This window comes from Mesoplodon mirus (genome assembly GCF_964341445.2).
Source record: "Mesoplodon mirus genome assembly, chromosome: 12".
NCBI classification, from domain to species: domain Eukaryota; kingdom Metazoa; phylum Chordata; class Mammalia; order Artiodactyla; family Ziphiidae; genus Mesoplodon; species Mesoplodon mirus.
Window position 1 is genome coordinate 89,941,876 of NC_138988.1, and position 21,828 is coordinate 89,963,703.

The 21,828-nt window shown below is 35.6% G+C and overlaps 1 protein-coding gene across 9 annotated transcripts in view; it reads right to left on the minus strand.

Annotated features, from left to right (window-relative positions):
* The window catches only part of CDKAL1 (CDKAL1 threonylcarbamoyladenosine tRNA methylthiotransferase), a 669,277-nt gene that overhangs the window by 174,441 nt on the left and 473,008 nt on the right, over positions 1–21,828 (minus strand). For all 9 annotated transcript variants that reach the window (XM_082638078.1, XM_082638075.1, XM_082638082.1 and 6 more), the window contains one exon: positions 7,619–7,799. In XM_082638078.1, coding sequence (XP_082494204.1) covers positions 7,619–7,799 — 181 coding nt within the window. The remainder of the gene's footprint in view (positions 1–7,618; positions 7,800–21,828) is intronic.

Below are 21,828 nucleotides of genomic sequence, written 5' to 3' on the forward strand. Positions count from 1 at the left end.
AAGGTCACTCCCAATTAGCTTAAGTGATTCCACTATTAAATCTCATACATTAATAAGCTTGCAAAAGCTAAGAAAAAATTTTTAGTCTATCCTGATCATGAAAATACATTGCCTAAGTTATTTTCATTATCAATTTAAGAGGGTTATACTTTTTTTTCAGCAGGCAATAAGGATTGGCAAAAAATCTGCCCCTCCCACCTATGCAAATGCAAAACTCAACTGTATGGTGCTCTTATCCATTTGATGATTTAAATGATTTAAAAATACACAAAATTTAGTTCATTTATCAGAGCTCTACTATAAAGCATGAAAAGCACTGGGATTTACTTATATTAATACTAGGATTCATGTAAACATAGTTATGGGAAAGGGAAAAGTATACTGAAATTATTCATGTCATTTATTGGAGAAGAACATTTGGGGGGGATTGATTTTAGTGGAAATAAAATATACCTAAGAAAACAATATATTTTCACTAAGAGGCACTCTAAAGACAGAATAAAAAGTGTTATTTGAAAGTAACTGATATTGTGGTCTTCTTCCAATAAGGGGTTAGAGTCCATCTTCATTGTTGATTTTTTAGGCAAGGAAATGGGAAACAAATTAGATAAGAAACAATGGATATCTATTTTGTAGCAGTGTTTTAGTGACGTCCAGTTACTAAGCAGTTTCATAAAGTACCTACCTTAGGGTAGACAATTGTTAATTTTTGATATATTTAGGAAAACCAGGGAGATTCAATGCACATGATATATCCTCTCTTTGATGGCAGGTCATCAAAGGGTTTCATCATTAATACTTAATTCCTTTTATTTAAGATTCTGAATTTTATAAAGATGAAACTCTTCCAGGCTAGTTTTTACCTAGAGCATAATTACAGAAATTTAGAGAAGTGTGTGGATTGAGTTGTATCTCCCGCCAAAAAAGATATGTTGAAGTCCTAACCCCCATAATCTCAAAATGCAGCCTTATTTGGAAAGAGGATTACTGCAGATGTAATGAGCCGAGATGAGGAATAGGGCGGGTCCCTAATCTAATATGGCTGGGGCCCTTACAAGAAATAGCCATGTGAAGACAGAGACACACAGGGATACCATGTGACAATGAAGGCAGAAAATCAGCTACAAGCAAAGGAAAAAGATTAGCAGCAAACCACCCAAAGCTAGGAAGAGGCAAGGAAGGATTTTCCTACGTGGTCCAGAGGAAGCCTGCCTCTGGACTTCAGTATTCAGAACTGTCAGACAATAAATTTCTGTTGTTTTAAAATGAAATGAGCTATCAAACCATAGAAAGACATAGAGAAACCTTAAATGCACAACTACTAAGTGAAATAAGCCAATCTGAAAAGGATACAACACTCTAGGATTCCAACTATCTGACATTCTGGAAAAGGCAAAATTATGAATACAGTAAAAATAATCAGTGGTTCCCAGGTGTTGGGGGGTAGGGGAGGGATGAACAGGTAGAGCACAGAGAATTTTTAGAGAAGGGAAACTATTCTGCGTGATACTATAATGGTAGATACATGTTTTCACACATTTCCACAAATGCAAAGAATGTAGACTGAAATGTAAACTACTGACTTTGGGCGATAATGATGTGCCGATGTAGGTTCATCGATGTAACCAACGTACCACACTCTGGTGTGGGAGGTTGATATCAGGGAAGCTGTATGTGTGTGTGGCAGAGTATATGGGAACTCTATGTACTTTCTACTCAATTTTGCTATGAACCTAAAACTGCTCTAAAATATGAAGTCTAAAAAAAAAAAATGGTTCTGCTATGCCAGGATTGGGTGACAGAAGTCTAAAAATGTAAGGAAGATGCTAAGGGGCTATGTTTAAAAGATAAAAGAGCAAAATAAAAAGCATCTGAAAGCTGATTTTATGCAATGAGCTCTGCTTCTGGCTAAGGCAAACCAGCCTGTATCAGACCAATGATCTTGCCAAGGACAATTAGAAAAGGTGAATAAAATTTATAATATGTACTGTTTGAACAACAAAAAGCTACCAAGGCAGTGAGAACCTGAGGAACTAAGATCCTGGAGAGAAGCTCAATATTTGGATCTACTTTTCCCTTCTGGGTATTTATTAATTTGTAAGCAGTGACTGGGAGACTGAGCAGCCAGGTAAAAGCCAAGAGGCTGAGAAACTATGCAGAGCCTGAAGCATTCTCATGATCCTGCAGAGACAAAAATTAGAGTTGAAGACCTGCCATAAAAAAAGGCCCTGCTAACCACCACAGAATTTCAGCTGAGATCCTGAAGAGCTTCGCTAGGGTGGTATGTTGGCTGAGGCTTTTGACCAGCTCACCAGAGTTGATTATGTGCATCTCTTCCCAATTTCATGTGCTGTTCAGTGATATCACATTGGTGATTTGAAACTGGCAAGAGTGGAAGTATTTACACTATGGAAATCAGCAAAAGCTATAAACAGAACCCTTCCTGCTGAACATCAGTTGTTAAAAACCAACACACCCCTGCCTGCCTTCAAAAAGTAAGGGCAAGCCAGAAATAACCCAATCCTCAGAAAGACTGAAAAATAGTTAGAAAAATCAATCTCAGATCAATTCAAATAATCAGTTCTTATCTTAGAGTCTAGCAGAAGCAAAATTAAATACTCCCAGAGGAAGATACATTACAGTCTAGACCCTATAGTTTTTTTTTTTAAATAAACAATGGTAGTCATATAATAAAAATGATCAGGTATATGGAAAGAGAAGACAAATGATCAAAATCAAGAAAAAAAGACAATACAAACAAACCAACATTAGATCCAGATATTGGAGAATTCAGTATGGGCTTTAAGGTAACTGATAAAACATGTTCAAAAAATATAGAGGAAAGTATGGGGAACTTCACTAGAACACTGGAATCTATAAAAAAAGAATCAAATTGTAATTCTAGAAGTAAAAAAATTAAAATGAGAAATTCCATATATGGGTTTGATGGCAGATTAAAAACAGATGAATAAAGGATTAGTAAACTAGAATAGCACTTCATAAATTTTAATGTACAGACAAATCATGTGGAGACAAAGAATGACTGAGAAGGTCTGGGACGGGGTGGGGCCTGAGAGCCTGCATTTCCAGCAGCCCCATGGGTGGACAGCAGTGCTGCTTCTCTAGGGACCACACATGCTGCTGTTGCTGTTCATCTTGCTATTCACTACTGTGAATAGCAAGAAACTAGAAAAGAGGTGAGGAGAGAACATCCAGAAACAGAAAGAGAACAAAGAAGCAAAAATATAAAAAAGGATAAATTAGACATTGGATATCATAACATGTATAACTGAAATTCTAGAAGAGAAGAGAAAGAGGGAATGGAGCAAACGAAATACCTGGAGAGAGAATGGCTGACATTTTCCAAAGCTGATGAAAGAGGTCAGGGCAGAGTAAAGAAGCTCCAGGAATTCCAAGGAGGAAAAATACAAAGAAAAGTACTCAGCAGGGGGCTAAAGTAGAGAAGGCATCATATCATAAAGATCTGTTGATGTGATTTTTGTCTAATGGAATAAACTCCAGTGAAATACAGGGAAGAGCCACAACGTTTCTGAGAAACTGCTTTCATGAACAAGGAAAAATGACTCAGAGGGCAGAACCAAGAAACCAAAGGGTAGAGCAAATATCAAATTAACAGTCCCAGGGATTACACAGAGTATGTACCCTAATGAGGGGGAAAGGATGAGGGAGTTTCTGGGGCCATTTTACAATTCCACTTAATACATTAGGTAATTCTAGGTATATTTAAGGGAAAATAATAGAAATACTATAAAAACTCTTCCAGAAAAATGTAGAGGAAGGAATGCTTCCCAACTCATTTTATGAGACCAACATGACTCTGAAACCAAAATTAAGAAGACATTACAAGAAAACTACAGATCAAAATTTTCCGTGAACAAAGATGTAAAAATTCTTCACAAAATTTGAGCAAACTGACTGAAATGATATATCAAAAATAATACATCATGACCAAGAGAAGTTTATCCCAGGAATGCAAGGTTGATTTAAATATTCAAAAGCCATTCAGTAGAATTCACAATGTTAACAGACTTAACACCACAAACAAACCATATGATTATTTCAATAGATGAAAAGAAAGTGATAAAAGTTTAATTCTATTCATGATTAAAGCGTGCGTGTGCACACACATAATTTACCTAATTTACACACACACATATGGTAAATTAGGACTTAGAAAGGGACTTCCCTAATCCCCAAACTACAGTTAACTTTTATACTGAATGATGAAATTCTGTAAACTCCACTCCTGAGTTAGGAAAGAAGAGAAAACTACCCAATTTTATTCAGTAGTGTACTGGAAGTTCCAGGCAATACAATAAGAAATAAAAGTTATGAGGATTGAAAAGGAACAAGTAAAACTGTAACTATCCTCAGATAATACAATTGTATATACAGAAAAATTGGAAGAAAAAAAAATCCTACAGAAAAACTATTAGAATAAATAAATTCAGCAAAGTTGATGGGCGAAAGGTAAATATGTTAAAATCAATTCTATTTCTAAATAGTAGTAACAATTAAAAATGATTAATAATATTAAGGGAATACACACATATGGATAAAAATAATAAATGATATGCAAGGCTTGTATACAGAAAACTATCATTATTGAGAGAAATTAAAGAAGATTAAAATAACTAAGAGCTATATTTTATTCAAAGATGAAAAACTTGATATTATTACAATGTCAATTTTCCCCCAAATGATCTACAGAATCAATACAATATCAATTAAAATTCCAGCAGGATTTTTTGGTGGAAGTTGACAAATTTAGAAAGTCAAAGGATCAAGAATAGTCAGGACAATTTTCAAGGAAAAAACATTTGGAATACTTACACTGCCAATATCAAGACTTATTACAAAGCTACAGTACTTAACTTCGTGATTTTGTGGAGAAATCAACAGACCAAAGGAATAGAATAAAGTTCCAGAAGAGACCCACGTGTAGAGACACTTGATTTATGATAAAGGTGACCAAGCAGAGCAGTGGGTAAAGGATGAGATTCCATAAGTGGTGATGACTCAAATGGATATCCTTATATTTTTTAAAAAGTCTTGACCTCCGTACCTCATAATCTAAACAAAAATAAATTCCAGTTGGATTAAAGATCTAAAAGTAAAAGGCAAAATCATAAAATCTAGGAGTACCTTTTGTGGGGGAGGGTATCTTCATGACAATATGGGGAAGGTAATCTTAAACAGGACCCAAAAAACACTAAAACAAGAAGAAAAATATTGATAAATTCTACATAAAATTAAGAATGCTCTTCAAAAGGCACCATTAAAAGAGTGCAAAGACTGGTTACAGAATGGAAGGTACTTAGATTACCATGACCAACAATGGACTTCTATTCAGAAAACACAAATAATTCCTATAAATCAGAGGAAGGAACGGGGGAGGAAACAAACAAAACAGGTAAGCCAAGAGATAAAGGGGCAAAGGTGTGAACAGGCACTTCATGAAAAAGTGTATGCAAATCTCCAATAAAACATATAAAAGGTATTCGGTATCAATAGTTGACAGGGAGATATAAAAACCACAATTAGATTACATTACAGGACTTCCCTGGTGGCACAGTGGTTAAGAATCCGCCTGCCTACACAGGGGACATGGGTTCAATCCCTCGTCTGGGAAGATCCCACATGCCGCGGAGCAACTAAGCCTGTGCACCACAACTACTGAGCCCTTGTGCCACAACTACTGAAGCCCACGTGCCTAGAGCCCATGCTCCGCAACAAGAGAAACCACCGCAATGAGAAGCACACGCACCACAACGAAGAGTAGCTCCCGCTCGCCCCAACTAGAGAAAGCCCATGTGCGGCAACAAAGACCCAACATTGCCCCCCCGCAAAAAGGTTACATTACATTCCCATCAGAATGGTTACTAATAAAAACAAACTGCCAACTGTTTGCAAGGATACAGAGTCACTAGCATGTTTAGATATACTGCTGCTGGAACTCTAAATTCAACTAGTTGGGAAAACTATTGGGGAGCATCTAGTAGAGCAGAGTAATTGTCTTTCCTATGCTCCAGCAATTACACTCCTAGCTAAACACCCAGCAGAAGCGTTTACATACACGAGGCAAATAAAGACACAAGCAGGAAAGCTGACAGCTGTATTAGTTGCAATACTAACAATGGAATGTTTAAAAGACCCAATTCTTCTTTCACATTAGGATGGACAAATTGTGATTTGCATAAATGGAATACTATACAGCAAAGAAAATGAATGAGATACAGCTACTAGCAAAAACAGACTACTCTCACCAACACAATGTTAAATTAAAAAACCCAACATTCAAACACTGATGAATTCTTTCATTTATATCAAGTTTAAAAACAGGTCAAACTAATATGTCAGAATGAGGGATAGTGGTTTCTGTTGGGAAATAGGAGAGAATAGTAAAGAGAAAGGCATGATGGGGACCTCTGGGGTACTGCTAATGTCCTATTTCTTGATCAGACTGAGGGTTACATGGAAGTAGTCACTTTATGAAAACATACAGCTGTACACTTTTCTGCAGGTATTTTGAAGTTTAAAAACTTTTTTATTAAAGAAGTTTAAAAAAGAATGAATTAAGACTATAAGGACAATAGAACAGTAGTTGTTAAGGAGATGGGGATGGAGAGAGTAGATTACTACAAAAAAAGTAAAAGGGAGTTTGGTGGGGGGGCCTGATGGAACCATTCTGTATCTTGATTGTGGGACCAGTTACACTAGTGAATGCATTCATCAAAATTCAGAGAACTATATGCTGGAAAGAGGTAATTTTGCTGAATGCAAATTATACGTAAATAAAAATTGTAATTTAGATATAAAAAGTAATTAGTTCATTTGATTTCTTTTTATGTTTATGAAAAATTAATGGTAGCGCACAATTTGTTTTGGTAATCAGAAACAAAGCAGAAAATTTTCAGTGAAAAAAATTCTACTTCCTCTTAAGGCTTACTAACATTTTTTCATCTTGGGCCAATGAATCTAGAAACTAAATGTTTGTTTGAGGTCATTAATTTCTGGTGCATTCTGGGAAACAGTTTGCCTTTACTGGCTCTCAAACTTTTTCACATTTATTTTAGGTCATCTTATTCTAATACATCTATGAACATGTAAGGAGGAAATTAAATTGAGGCTCACTGTGAAAGCCACACACATCTGAAATAGACAGACAGCATCATATCTATCCCATGGAGAAACAGGAAAACCAGGGGACCCTCAGAAAGTAACAAATTATGAAAAGCATCTCTTAAGAAGCAGGGAAGCCTCCTTTGCTCACAAATATTTAAGTTTTGCCTTATTGTGAAAGATCCAAGGCTTTATCCTATAAACAGTTAGTACTAGATATTAGTTTAAAAAATTTTCCCCGTGTCATCTGAACCTCACTCTTCAAGAGAAAGAAAAAAAGGTAATATTATAGTTGCCTAAGGTCATTTAATGTACCAAGGTCTCCCTGCCCCTGACCCCAACTGGGAACAAACATTCCGTATTTTGTAACTTAAGGGTTGGTTATGCCATGTGCTAGTTGTGTTAAGGCAGGAAACATAGCTGCATTTTTATAGCTGTTGGCTAAATATAATACCTTACAAGAAAAGTATCTTACCACTTGCGCTGGAACTTGTTCCATTTTTGCAGCAGGAGTTCCTGGTCTTGGGTAAAATTGGTTAATAAAGAGACTTGGAAACTTGTACTCTTCAACAAGTTTCACTGTTTCTTGAAAATCTTGGTCTGTTTCTCCAGGAAAACCACAGATAATGTCTGTAGCAATAGTTATTCCAGGAACTCTAGAAAATAATAAAACAAAAATGTACAAAGTTGACTACAGTCCATAATTATTCTATTTCCTTGACATTTTAAATACCACTATTCCTTTAAAATTAAATTTTTAGGAAAGGGACATTTGCAAACAGTTTTAAAATGCCCTAAATATTAAAAGTTTATGGAAAACACGGCCCCCTATCATCCTCAGGAAATACCCATTTTAAAAAATTTCAGATGTTTCTTCATCCTTCTATATTTTAATATTGATGCTTATTCTATTTCTAGACTTATTGACTATTAGGCAATATTTGCAGACTTCAATGAGGATTTAGCTCTTTAAACTACTCTATCCCTCCCCTTCCAACATAATCACTGCTCAATTTTTAGTTAAATTAATAGTGTTAATAGTATTTCCATTGGTATAAATGCTGAGATAGTGTTCACTTTCACAGCCAACTGGTATACTATCAATAAGTTATCTTTAGCCATATTTTTCTTAGAGTTAATAATTGCCTCCTTTTTAAAAAAATTGCTTAATATTCTATGTACCTATGTAAATGTTTTCCAGAAGATCCATCAGTTCTATCAAAAACCAATACTACTTTCTAAACTCTCGATGTACTATGTAATTTACCAGTTCCATTTTTCTCTCTGGAAATGTCACTCCTAACTTTCTTCAAGTATGTGTTACTTTCATAATGAACCAGCTGTCATCCCTGAATGTGGTTCCTTGGTTTTCTTTTCAATCCCCCCCCTTTTTTTTTCTGGATCCTATGTCTTCCTAATTCTTGACTATTCTGTTCTCCTTAATTCTGCTGGAGCATTCTTTCAGAAGCTTCATCAAAAAGAGTGGCAGGGAAATTTTTTTGTTATTGTTTTAGCATCTCTGAACATGTCTTAATCCACACACAACTGACTGATAGTGTGGGGTGCATAGCCCTCCAAAATGAAAAGTATTACCCATCAGAATTTTGTATTGTTCCTTTTTTTTTTTTTTTTAAGTTGGCAAGGTTGAGATGAGATGTCCAGATCCACTCTGATGCAACCTTCTTTACATGTGCCCCACTATCGTTTTGAAAGCTTTTAGGTTACTAATTTTTTTCAATGTTTTTAAATTTCATGATAATAGGTCTTGGATTAAGTATTGAAATATTTGCACAGGGTACAATCTGGAGACTCATGGTCTATAGGTCTAATTTTATGCTATTTTTAAAATCATTTTTCTCTCTGTAACTCCTTTCCTTGCAATGTTGAAACTACAGGATGGACCCTCTAAGCTGCTCCACTATTATTTTCCACCTTGTGCTTTTGTTACATTTTCTGAAAGATTTACTTGAGTTTATCTTCCAATGCTTCTATTGAAAAAATTAATTGTTTACCATATTTTAAATTTCTAAGAGCTCTTTCTCATTTTCCAGCTTTCCTTTTCACAGCTTACTGTTTTTTAGAGATGCAACATCTTTTCTTAACTCTTTGAGGATACCAATTACAGTTTAGCCGCAATCTTTCCTTTGCTCACTTTAACTGTATCTATTTCCTCTGGGTTCTTGGATTTGGTCCCTTTCATTCATGACTAAGACCTGCCGTAATAAATAGTGACTCTTGCTGCCCTTTAATACTTAAGAATAAAGCACTAAAAGCTTTTCATCAGAGTGACTGGGTAATAAGCTCCATTTGTTTTTCAATAGGTCCATATGTTAGCATCTTGGAAGTCATTTCTTTTTGGCCATTGAATTTCTCCATAAGCATGCTACAATATTCTGTGTGAAAGAATGACAAATTTATTTTTAAAAATATTTCTTTCTTGATTTCTGCTTAGTCTCACCCAGCTATTAACTTGACTGAACTTTAATTAGTAAGGGAAGTTCCAAGGTCTGGAACTTTTCTATCTGATGCTAAATAGAAAATGAGACAATATACATACAGAAAAATCTAACAGTATATTTGGAAAAAAATTATTTAAAAAAATTTTATCGTGTTATAAAATTTTTTTTTCTTTTAAGGATAATTATCAAAATTACTGTTGAAAACCGTAAAAAATATACTTTTACAGTAAATGGTAAATAAAAAGACTATTTTCTAGACTAGCTAAAGCATGTGAAATAGAATTATGTTAATAACTTCAATTAGCAATTTTTTACAGTTGACTTACAACTATTTCTGAACAAAAGAAGTCCACACCTAAAAATAAAAGTAATGGATCACAGCAGAAGTGACAGAGAAGAGTCCATCTCCCCTAAGAAATTAGGGGAAAAAAAAAAAATCTGAGAAATTGCCTGTGAAACACTGCAGTGACAAAGACAATTGGTTATTGTTCCAGGCTATGAATTGGAATGAACTTGGCACTAGATTATGGGGTATTCCCAAAGGAAAGTACCTTACTGATCCTTCCCCCCCTCACCCCACATCCTCTTGATCCAATGTAGTTGAGTTCAGTATTATATAACACCTGCTTACTTTGGCCTTAAAGTCCATAGTGAAAAAGAAAAGACAAACCTTTACAGTAGTCATCATAAATGTTAAGGAAGGTGATGTTCAATGTATAAATATATTTGATAATCCACACAAAAAGGTGACCAATAACAGAGGTGGGGATAGGACACTATGAATTCATGAAAGACCTAAGTTAGTATTTAAAAGTAAAAGCAGTTTAAGTTTCAAAGTATATAAGAATATAAACTGATTACCCAAAAAATGTTTTCAAAGTAGAGACTACACTTTAATATTGAAGCTCATCTATACATTGATTTTGTATATGCAAATCATGCTACTTAGGTTCTTCAAAATAATTGGGCTCCTTAGGTGAACCAAATAAAATATCTCATATTTACACTGCTAATTAGCTTATTAGTAAATATTCTCTTCAGTTCATAAGAAAAATCAAAAATGTTTGAAGTGGACCAAATTCTAAACTAATTGCATGCATATGATTTAAGTGGCTATAAGGAAATTTTAAGGAGCGTAAAATAGAATATTAATGCAAATATTTAATATGCTAATTGTGAGTAAATGCTGTTTTTTGAGACGGTATGAATTTTCAAATTACTAAAATTTTTAAAAATGATCATTTCCACAAATTTATTGAAGCTGTGAGTCTAATAAATATAATTACTAGGTATTATGCCTTTTTAAAATTTAAAAGACCTTCTATATTTACATTTTCATAGTAGCATTAATTCTGACGGAATGATGAAAATGAAAATGTTCAATTAGCTTAAATAAGAGAAGTTTTGACCCATTTTTTTCTGACTTATACTTGCTATTTACTTGCAAAAAGAGTTCATTAAATAACTTGGGAATGGAATTAATGAGAAAGTTTCCAATTATGCATATGAATTGAGCTGTATGATTAGTTATGAAAATTGATCAGGGACATGTAAGTAGACTACTACCTATCTGCTGGCACTAGGCCAGCATTTAAGAAAGCCCCAAATATTTTTAAATACTTAATTATTCACCTTGACTAAAAATACATACATATATACATGCCATACTGTATTTGAGATACTACAAAAAATGTTGTACTTTAATACACCTCAAGACTTTCACTTGCAATTTGGTGTTTCACTGGCAAAAATATAAAAAGGCTGATTCTATTTCATTCTTTAGATCAATAAATTATAAGCTTCAAATTCCACATGTGAAAAAAGTGAGACTAACACACACACTATCTACCTCAAAAGAAAGTGGTAAAAATGATCAGAAAAAGGATCAGACCTATTAAAATTATTAGGCATAAACAAAACACATGATTAAAAGAAACATTTTTTAGTCCTATAGGGATTAATTCCAGGACAATTACTCTACAATTTCATGGAAGCTAAATTGGAAGTAGAAAGGGAATAAAAAGTATCTTGAATGGAATGAAAATAAAAATATACCATATCTAAATATATGGGATGCAGCTAAAGCAGTGCTTAGAAAGAAATTTATAGATTTAAATGTCTGTTTTAGAAAGAGGTAAACAATAATCTAAGCTTCCACCTTAAGAAGTTTTAAAACAGGAGCAAATCAAACTCAAAGTAAAATAAAAGAAATAATAAAGGTAAAAGAAGAAGTCAATAAAATAGAAAATAGGAAAAAAACAATAAAAGTAAGGTGCACCTTTAAAAGTAATTAATAAAATTACTAAACTACTAGTAGACTGAGAAGAAAAGACACAAATGACCGACTTCAGGCACGAAGGAGGGGACAGCACCACAGTTGTTATCAACATTGAAAGGACACTAAGGGTATATTGTAAGCAATTTTAAGCCAATAAATTAAAAACTTAGATGAAACAGGAAAATTCTTTGAAAGGCATAAATTATAAAAACTGAAGAAGCAGAAAATCTGCATAGCCTTTTTTTTTTTAACATCTTTATTGGAGTATAATTGCTTTACAATGGTGTGTTAGTTTCTGCTTTATAACAAAGTGAATCAGTTATACCTATACATATGTTCCCATATCTCTTCCCTCTTGCGTCTCCCTCCCTCCCACCCTCCCTATCCCACCCCTCCAGGCGGTCACAAAGCACTGAGCTGATCTCCCTGTGCTATGCGGCTGCTTCCCACTAGCTATCTACCTTACGTTTGGTAGTGTATATACGTCCATGCCGTTCTCTCGCTTTCTCACAGCTTACCCTTCCCCCTCCCCATATCCTCAAGTCCATTCTCAAGTAGGTCTGTCTTTATTCCTGTCTTACCCCTAGGTTCTTCATGACATTTTTTTTCTTAAATTCCATATATATGTGTGCATAGCCTTTTATCTATTACAAAAATTGAATTTGTAATTTAAAATACTCTCACCAAAGAAAACAACAAAAAACAATGGAGGCATGCAGGCCCAGATGACTTCACATTTAAGAGAGAATAAAACTAATTCTACAGAGACTATTTCTTTCCTTTTTTTTTTTTTTGGCCATGCAGCTTGCTTCGGGATCTTAGTTCCCCAACCATGGATTGAACCTGGGGACCTGGCAGTGAGAGACCTGAGTCCTAACCACTGGACTGCCAGGGAATTCCCAGAGACTGTTCCAAAAATAGATGAGAAACTCATTTTACAAGTCCAGCAATAGTAGCCTGTATGAAACCAGAGAAAGAGATGGAAAATATTCTAGACCAATAACCCCCATGAACTCAGAGACAAAAATTCTTAACAGAAGATAAGCAAAGTGAGCCTGAAAACACAAAAAAGTATTGTATATCATGACCATGTTTTTAATCTCAGAAATGCAAGGGTTGGTATGACGTGCAAATATCAATTAATGCAATAAGCCATATGAAAAGAATAAAGGATAAAAACCCCATGGTGACATTAGTACATGCAGAAAACTCAGTTTACAAGTCCAGCACCCATTCATGATAAAAACTCTCAGCAAAGAAAGAACAGAAGGAAACTACTGCAACCTGATAAAGGATCTATAGCTATTATCATATTTATTGGTGAAAGACTAAATGCTTTTCCATTAAGAATAGTAACAAGGCAGAGAATTCTGTTCTCACTTCTTCAAAATATTAGTGGAGTAGAACATTATAATCAGTGCAGAAAAGCAAGAGAAAGAAATGAAAAGCATATAGATTGAAAAGGAAAAAGTCTTTTTTTTGTGCAAGTGACATAATCTCATACATAGAAAATCTAAGAAATCTAATGAATCTACTAGAATAAATGAGTTCACTAAAGCTAAGGATCAACATATAAAAATCAACTGTATTTTATACTGTATAGCACAGGCAACTATGCTCAATATTATGTAACAACCTAAATGGGAAAAGAATTTGAAAAAGAATAGATACAGGTATATGTATAATTGAATCACTTTGCTGTACACCTGAAACTATCAAAACACTGTTAATCAGCTATACTCCAATATAAAGTAAAAAGTTTAAAAAAATCAACTGTATTTTTATATATTAGTAATGAGTATTGAGAAAATGAAATCAAGAAAGCAGTTCCATTCACAATAGCATAAAAATACTTAAGAATAAATTTGAGCATAGAAACAGATAATTTAAAGAGTTTCTTAAAATTTGCTCAGAGAAATAAAAGAACAGCTAAATAAATTGAAAAATATATCATTTTCATGGATTGGAAGATTATACTGTTGTTAAGATGGTTAGTCTCTTCAAATCAATACTAAGATTCAGTGCAAAAAAAGAACTACCATATGACCCAGCAATCCCACTACTGGGCATATACCCAAAGAAAACCATAATTCAAAAAGAGTCATGTACCACAATGTTCACTGCAGAACTATATACAATAGCCAGGACATGGAAGCAACCTAAGTGTCCACAGACAGATGAATGGATAAAGAAGATGTGGCACATATATACAATGGAATATTACTCAGCCATAAAAAGAAACGAAATTGAGTTATTTGTAGTGAGGTGGATGGACCTAGAGTCTGTCATACAGAGTGAAGTAAGTCAGAAAGAGAAAAACAAGTACCCAATGCTAACACATATATATGGAATCTAAAAAAGAAAAATGGTTCTGAAAAACCTAGAGGCAGGACAGGAATAAAGACGCAGATGTAGAGAATGGACTTGAGGACGCAGGGAGGGGGAAGGGGAAGCTGGGATGAAGTGAAGAGTGGCATGGACATATATACACTACCGAATGTAAAACAGATAGCCAGTGGGAAGCAGCCACATAGCACAGGGAGATCAGCTCTGTGCTCTGTGACTGCCTAGAGGGGTGGGATAGGGAAGGTGGGAGGGAGATGCAAGAGTGAGGGGATATGGGGATATGTGTATATGTATAGCTGATTCACTTTGTTATATAGCAGAAACAAACACAACACTGTAAAGCAATTATACTCCAATAAAGATGTTAAAAATAAAATACATAATTAAGAAAAAAGATTCAGTGCAACTACAATCAAAATATTTCAGGATGTTTTTCTGTAGAAAACATCGACAAGTGATTCTGAATTTATATGGAAATGTAAAGGACCTAAAATAGCCAAAACAATTTTGAACAAGAACAAAGTTAGTGGAATGGATGAACCTGACTTAAAAGACTTACTACAAAGCTACACTATCAAGACAGTGTGGTAGCAGTACAATGACAGATCAGTGGAACAGCACAGAGTCCAAAAATACACCCATACATTTATGGTTCCTTTTCAACAAAACTGCCAAGGCAGTTCAACGAGGGCAGGTGACAGTGTTTTCAATAAACGGTGCTGGAGCAATTGGATACCATATGCCCCCCGCCAAAAAAACTTATTAGACCCTTACTTTACCTTACATTATACACAAAAGGTACTTCTATATGAATCATAGATATAAATGTAAGAGCTAGAATTACTAAACTCCCAGAAGAACATCTTTGTGACTTGAGTAAGGAAAAGATTTCTTAGCTATAACACCAACACCAAAAGCACAATCTATGAGAAAAAACTGGATAAACTGGTAAATTGGACCTATTGAAAACACACCGTTAAGAAAGCGAAAAGAGAGGCCACAGACTGGGAAGAAGTATTCACATGTCATATATCTGATAAAAAGATGTGTATAGTTTGTATACAAAATATTTTAAGAACTCTTATGTCTCACCAACAGGAAGACAACACAACTGTACAATGGGCGAAGGACTTTAACACTTAACTAAAGAAGATATATGAATAGTTAATAAGTGCACTAAAGAATGCCCAAAGTCGTTAATAATCAGGGCAATGCAAGTTAAAACCTTGTAAGATGCCACATACCCAGGAGAATGGCTATATTGAAAAAACACTAGAAAACAACTGACATCGATGTGCATACTGAGAAACTGGAACCCTTACCCACTGTAGGTGGGACTTTAAAATGGTGCAGTTACTTTGGGAAACGGTTTGGCAATTGTTTGAAAAGTTAAATACACACTTACTGTGACTAAGAAAGTCTACTCCTAGCTATCTACACAAGAGAAATTAAAACATATGTCCACACAAGGACTTGTATGTGGATTTTTACAGCAGCATTCTTCATAATAGCTTCAACCTGGAAACAGTCCAAGTGTCTATCAACTGGTGAATGGATAAACAAAATGTGACATACCCATACAATGGAAATTTACTTACAAATAAAAGAGAACCAACTAATGATACATGCACCAACATGGGTGAACCCTGAAAACATCCTAAGAAGGAAGACACAAAGGATTACTTATTATTTCCATTTACATGAAATTTCTACAAGAAGCAAAACTAGAGAGACAGAAAACTGATCAGTGGTTGCCTGGGCCTGGGAGCAGGGATTCACTCCAAACGGGCATTAGGAAACTCTGTGTCCTAACCAAAGCACTGTAAAACTGACTTGTGATGATGGTTGCACAAATGTATACATTCAGTAAAAATCTTCAAACATACTCTTACACTGGGTGCTTATTGGATGGTATCTGAATTATACCCACAGCAACCCTCTTAAAAGTGAAAGAAACAAAACTAGAAAAAACATCTTTCTAAAGACAGAGAGATAGTTATGCAATCCTCCATAACAGCGGTCCCCAACCTTTTTGGCCCCAGAGACCAGTTTCATGAAAGACAATTTTTCCACGGATGGGGGTGGGGGGCGGGGGGAGGGAGGCGGGGGATGGTTCAGGCAGTAATGCGAGCGATGGGGAGAGGCAGATGAAGCTTCCCTGCTCGCTGGTCGCTCACCTGCTGCTGTGCGGACCGATTCCCAACAGGCCGAGGACCCCCAGGGGTTGGGGACCCGTGCTCCAGAACATACTTGATTCTAAGAAGTCCTATTAGCTAAGCTTTTGACAAAGCATAGTCCAAGAATTAAATATGGCCAAATAGGGGCAAAAGGCAAAGATAATAAAAGGTAAGGTTAAGGTTGAAAGGGAATTATGTTCAGAGCCTGCCATCAGGAAGGCCTAGGAGGAGGAAAACTTGGACTTATTTCCCAACTACTGATTTATGACCACGAGCAATCATTCTGTTCACACCGAAGAGGAAATTTAGGGAGAAACAATACGACATCTTCAAATAAAGTTAAGACACCTTTCAGCAGCTTTAAATTTATTTTCATAATTTTACGAAGAAATTCTTAAAGGACCTGAGCTGAAAACAGAAAAAGCCCTGAAACATTTGGATAAGGGTTGAAAAGCCATAATGAGTCACTAGGACAAAGAAAGACTGGTGTGGCTTGGGAGTTCATCCCTAATGTTTTAACATGGATATCTAGGAGAAAACTCTTCCCATGTGTAACTGAGGGGTCTGACACTAACTAGCTGCATGCTCTTGGGCAAATTACTTATTTAGCACTAGTATGCTTCAGTTTCCTTTTCTATAAAATAAGAACAGTAAAAGTATTCACAGAGAAGAGGATTAATGAGTTAGTATATCAACTAGTTGTTCAGGACAGTGCCTGCTACATACTGCCTGACATGTTTTAGCTATTATTATTGTAACCCTGTCAGAGAGATGATAACAACAACTATCATTTATTATATAATACTAAGTGCCAGGCAATATGTGAACAACTTACACCTTATTTAATACAACCTCCACATAAGATAGATTCTATTTTGTCCCTGTGGGAAATAGGGAAAGCACCATTAGGGAAATAAGATTCAAAAAGGCGGAAGAAACTGCCAATCAACACAGAATCACTAAATGGTAAACAAAGGATCAGTCTTACCTCTTATCTGTGTCACTTAGGTACTCATCTCATTCGTGTACACACTTGAGCAAACCTTAAGGAACAGAAAACTGTGTATAGAACTGCTCTTTTAAGTTACCTTCTAAGTAAAAACTTGTCTGAGCTATTTTAACTTTATTCTTTTAGTTTTATTTAGTTTTACTTTATTTTTAGTTATCAACTTATATTGAAGTTTTTCTTTGTGCAGTTGTTTTTCACATAATTAGACTTCCAGAAACAAACTCAGTTCTGGTGTAATTCCTTCATTAGATACTTTTGGACTTCTGTCAGGAGGTGCTGAAGCTGGAATATTTTTCATATCTAGAGCATTTTGGAATTTCTTATACTTTATACATAAATAACTTCACCATGTCAGTGTCTTCTAATTTTTTTGTGATAAAGAATATCAAACTGGTCATGTCATGTCAACTTTGTTTTAGTGTCTTTTATACTCTGATCATGCACTCCTGCTAAAATTTTCTACTAACACTTATCGACACTACCAGATACAAAAGAAATGTGAGCAGAAATAGGGGCCATATGTGTAATAGAAGGAGAAGAGTCCAGGTTCAAGGTAGTTGGTGTGGTCTTGTTCCCCATTTCTGTTAGTCTCTTAAGGAACACAAAAGCAAGCTGGCATCTATTAAGCACGTACTATATGGCAGCTGCGATTGTAAATGCTTTACATTCATTACTTTACTTGGTCTTCACAGCAGACCAGGAAGGGATGTGTTGTCATCCCTATTCTGTGAAAGAGGGACCTGAGCTCAGAAAAGTAAGATAAGCTGTGAGAATGTGGCTAGAAAATGGGGACCCAAATCTGTCTGGATTTAAATCTGATTTCTTTCTAGAGGTACTATGACTGTTTCCTCTCTCTGAGCCACCTGTAAATAGGAATAATAACATCTACCTATTTGTTCATGAGTGATGATAATGATCAAAAAAGATGTTAGCAGGTAACCATTTAGGTTTTCTTTATTTATTTATAACATCTTTATTGGAGTATAATTGCTTTACAATGGCCTGTTAGTTTCTGCTTTATAACAAAGTTAATCGGCTATACATATATGTACATACCCATATCTCTTCCCTCTTGGATCTCCCTCCCTCCCACCCTCCCTATCCCACCCCTTTAGGTGGTCACAAAGCACTGAGCTGATCTCCCTGTGTTATGCACCTGCTTCCCACTAGCTATCAGTTTTACATTTGGTAGTGTATATATGTCCATGCCACTCTCTCACTTTGTCCCAGATTACACTTCCCCCTCCCCATGTCCTCAAGTCCATTCTCTAGTAGGTCTGTGTCTTTATTCCTGTCCTGTCCCTAGGTTCCTCATGACCATTTATTTTTAGATTCCGTATATATGTGTTAGCATAGGGTACTTGTTATTCTCTTTCTGACTTACTTCACTCTGTATGACACACTCTAGGTCCATCCACCTCACTACAAATAACTCAATTTTGTATCTTTTTATGGCTGAGTAATATTCCATTGTATATATATGTGCCACATCTTCTTTATCCATTCATCTGTTGATGGACACTTAGGTTGCTTCCATGTCCTGGCTATTGTAATAAGTTCTGCAATGAACATTGTGGTACATGACTCTTTTCGAATTATGGTTTTCCCAAGTTACATGCCCAGTAGTGGGATTCCTGGGTCATATGGTAGTCCTGTTTATAGTTTTTTAAGGAGCCTCCATACTGTTCTCCATAGTGACTGTATCAATTTACATTCCCACCAACAGTGCAACAGGGTTCCCTTTTCTCCACACCCTCTCCAGCATTTATTGTTTGTAGATTTTTTTGATGATGGCCATTCTGACTGGTGTGAGATGATATGTCATTGTAGTTTTGATTTGCATTTCTCTAATGATTAATGATGTTGAGCATCCTTTCATGTGTTTGTTGGCAATCTGTATATCTTCTTTGGACAAATGTCTATTTAGGTCTTCTGCCCATTTTTGGATTGGGTTGTTTGTTTTTTTTGATATTGAACTGCATGAGCTGCTTGTAAATTTTGGAGAGTAATCCTTTGTCAGTTGTTTCATTTGCAAATATTTTCTCCCATTCTGAGGGTTGTCTTTTGGTCTTGTTTATGGTTTCCTTTGCTGTGCATAAGCTTTCAAGTTTCATTAGGTCCCATTTGTTTATTTTTGTTTTCATTTCCATTACTCTAGGAGGTGGGCCAAAAAAGGACCTTGCTGTGATTTATGTCATAGAGTGTTCTGCCTATGTTTTCCTCTAAGAGTTTGATAGTGTCTGGCCTGACATTTAGGTCTTTAATCCATTTTGAGTTTATTTTTGTGTATGGTGTTAGGGAGTGTTCTAATTTCCTTCTTTTACATGTAGCTATCCAGTTTTCCCAGCACAACTTATTGAAGAGGCTGTATTTTCTCCATTGTATATTCTTGCCTCCTTTATCAATAATGAGGTGACAATATGTGCGTGGGTTTATCTCTGGGTTTTCGATCCTGTTCCATTGATCTATATTTCTGTTTTTGGGCCAGTACCATACTGTCTTGATTACTGTAGCTTTGTAGAATAGTCTGAAGTCCGGGAGCCTGATTCCTCCAGCTCCGTTTTTCTTTCTCAAGATTGCTTAGGCTATTCGGGGTCTTTTGTGTTTCCATACAAATTGTGAAATTTTTTGTTCTAGTTCTCTGAAGAATGCCAGTGGCAGTTTGATAGGGATTGCACTGAATCTGTACATTGCTTTGGGTAATATAGTCATTTTCACAATGTTGATTCTTCCAATCGAAGAACATGGTGTATCTCTCCATCTCCTTATATCATCTTTAATTTCTTTCATCAGTGTCTTATAGTTTTCTGCATACAGGTCTTTTGTCTCCTTAGGTAGCTTTATTCCTGGGTATTTCATTCTTTTTGTTGCAATGGTAAATGGGAGTGTTTCCTTAATTTCACTTTCAGATTTTTCATCCTAAGTGTATAGAAATGCAAGAGATTTCTGTGCATTAATTTTGTATCCTGGTAATTTACCAAATTCATTGATTAGCTCTAGTAGTTTTCTGGTAGCATCTTTAGGATTCTCTATGTATAGTATCATGTCATCTGCAAACAGTGACAGCTTTACTTCTTCTTTTCTGATATGGATTCCTTTTATTTCTTGTTCTTCTCTGACTGTTGTGGCTAAAACTTCCAAAACAACGTTGAGTAACAGTGGTGAGAGTGGGCAACCTTGTCTTGCTCCTTAGTGGAAATGGTTTCAGTGTTTCCCCATTGAGGACGATGTTGGCTGTGGGTTTGTCATATATGGCCTTTATTATGTTGAGGTAAGTTCCCCCATGCCTACTTTCTGGAAGGTTTTTATCATAAATGGGTGTTGAATTTTGTCAAAAGCTTTCTCTGCATTTATTGAGATGATCTTATGGTTTTTCTCATTCAATTTGTTAATATGGTGTATCACATTGATTGATTTAAGTATATTGAAGAATCCTTGCATTCTTGGGATAAACCCCACTTGATCGTGGTGTATGATCCTTTTAATGTGCTGTTGGATTCTGTTTCCTAGTATTTTGGTGAGGATTTTCACATCTATGTTCATCAGTGATATTGGCCTGTAACTTTCTTTCTTTGTGACATCTTTGTCTGGTTTCGGTATCAGGGTGATGGTGGCCTCGTAGAATGAGTTTGGGAGCCTTCCTCCATCCTGCTATATTTTGGAAGAGTTTGAGAAGGATAGGTGTTAGCTCTTCTCTAAATGTTTGAATAAATTCACCTGTGAAGCCATCTGGTCTGGGGCTTTTGTTTCCTGGAGCATTTTTTTATTATTTTTATTTATTTATTTATTTATTTATTTATTTTTTGTGGTACGCGGGCCTCTCACTGTTGTAGCCTCTCCCGTTGCAGAGCACAGGCTCCGGACGCGCAGGCTCAGCGGCCATGGCTCATGGGCCCAGCCACTCCACGGCATGTGGGATCTTCCCGGACCAGGGAACGAACCCATGTCCCCTACATCGGCAGGCAGACTCTCAACTACTGCGCCACCAGGGAAGCCTTCCTGGAAGATTTTTCATCAGAGTTTCAATTTCAATGCTTGTGATTGGTCTGTTTATATTTTCTATTTCTTCCTGTTTCAGTCTCGGAGGTTGTGCTTTTCTAAGAGTTGGTTCATTTCTTCCAGGTTGTCCATTTTATTGGCATATAGTTGCTTGTGGTAATCTCTCATGATCTTTTGTATTTCTGCAGTGTCCGTTGTTACTTCTCCTTTTTCATTTCTAATTCTATTGATTTGAGTCTTCTGCCTCTTTTTCTTGATGAGTCTGGCTAATGGTTTATCAATTTTGTTTATCTTCTCAAAGAACCAGATTTTAGTTTTATTGATCTCTGCTATTGTTTCCGTCATTTATTTTTCATTTATTTCTGATCTGATCTTTATGGTTTCTCTCCTTCTGCTAACTTTGGGGTTTTTTTTTTG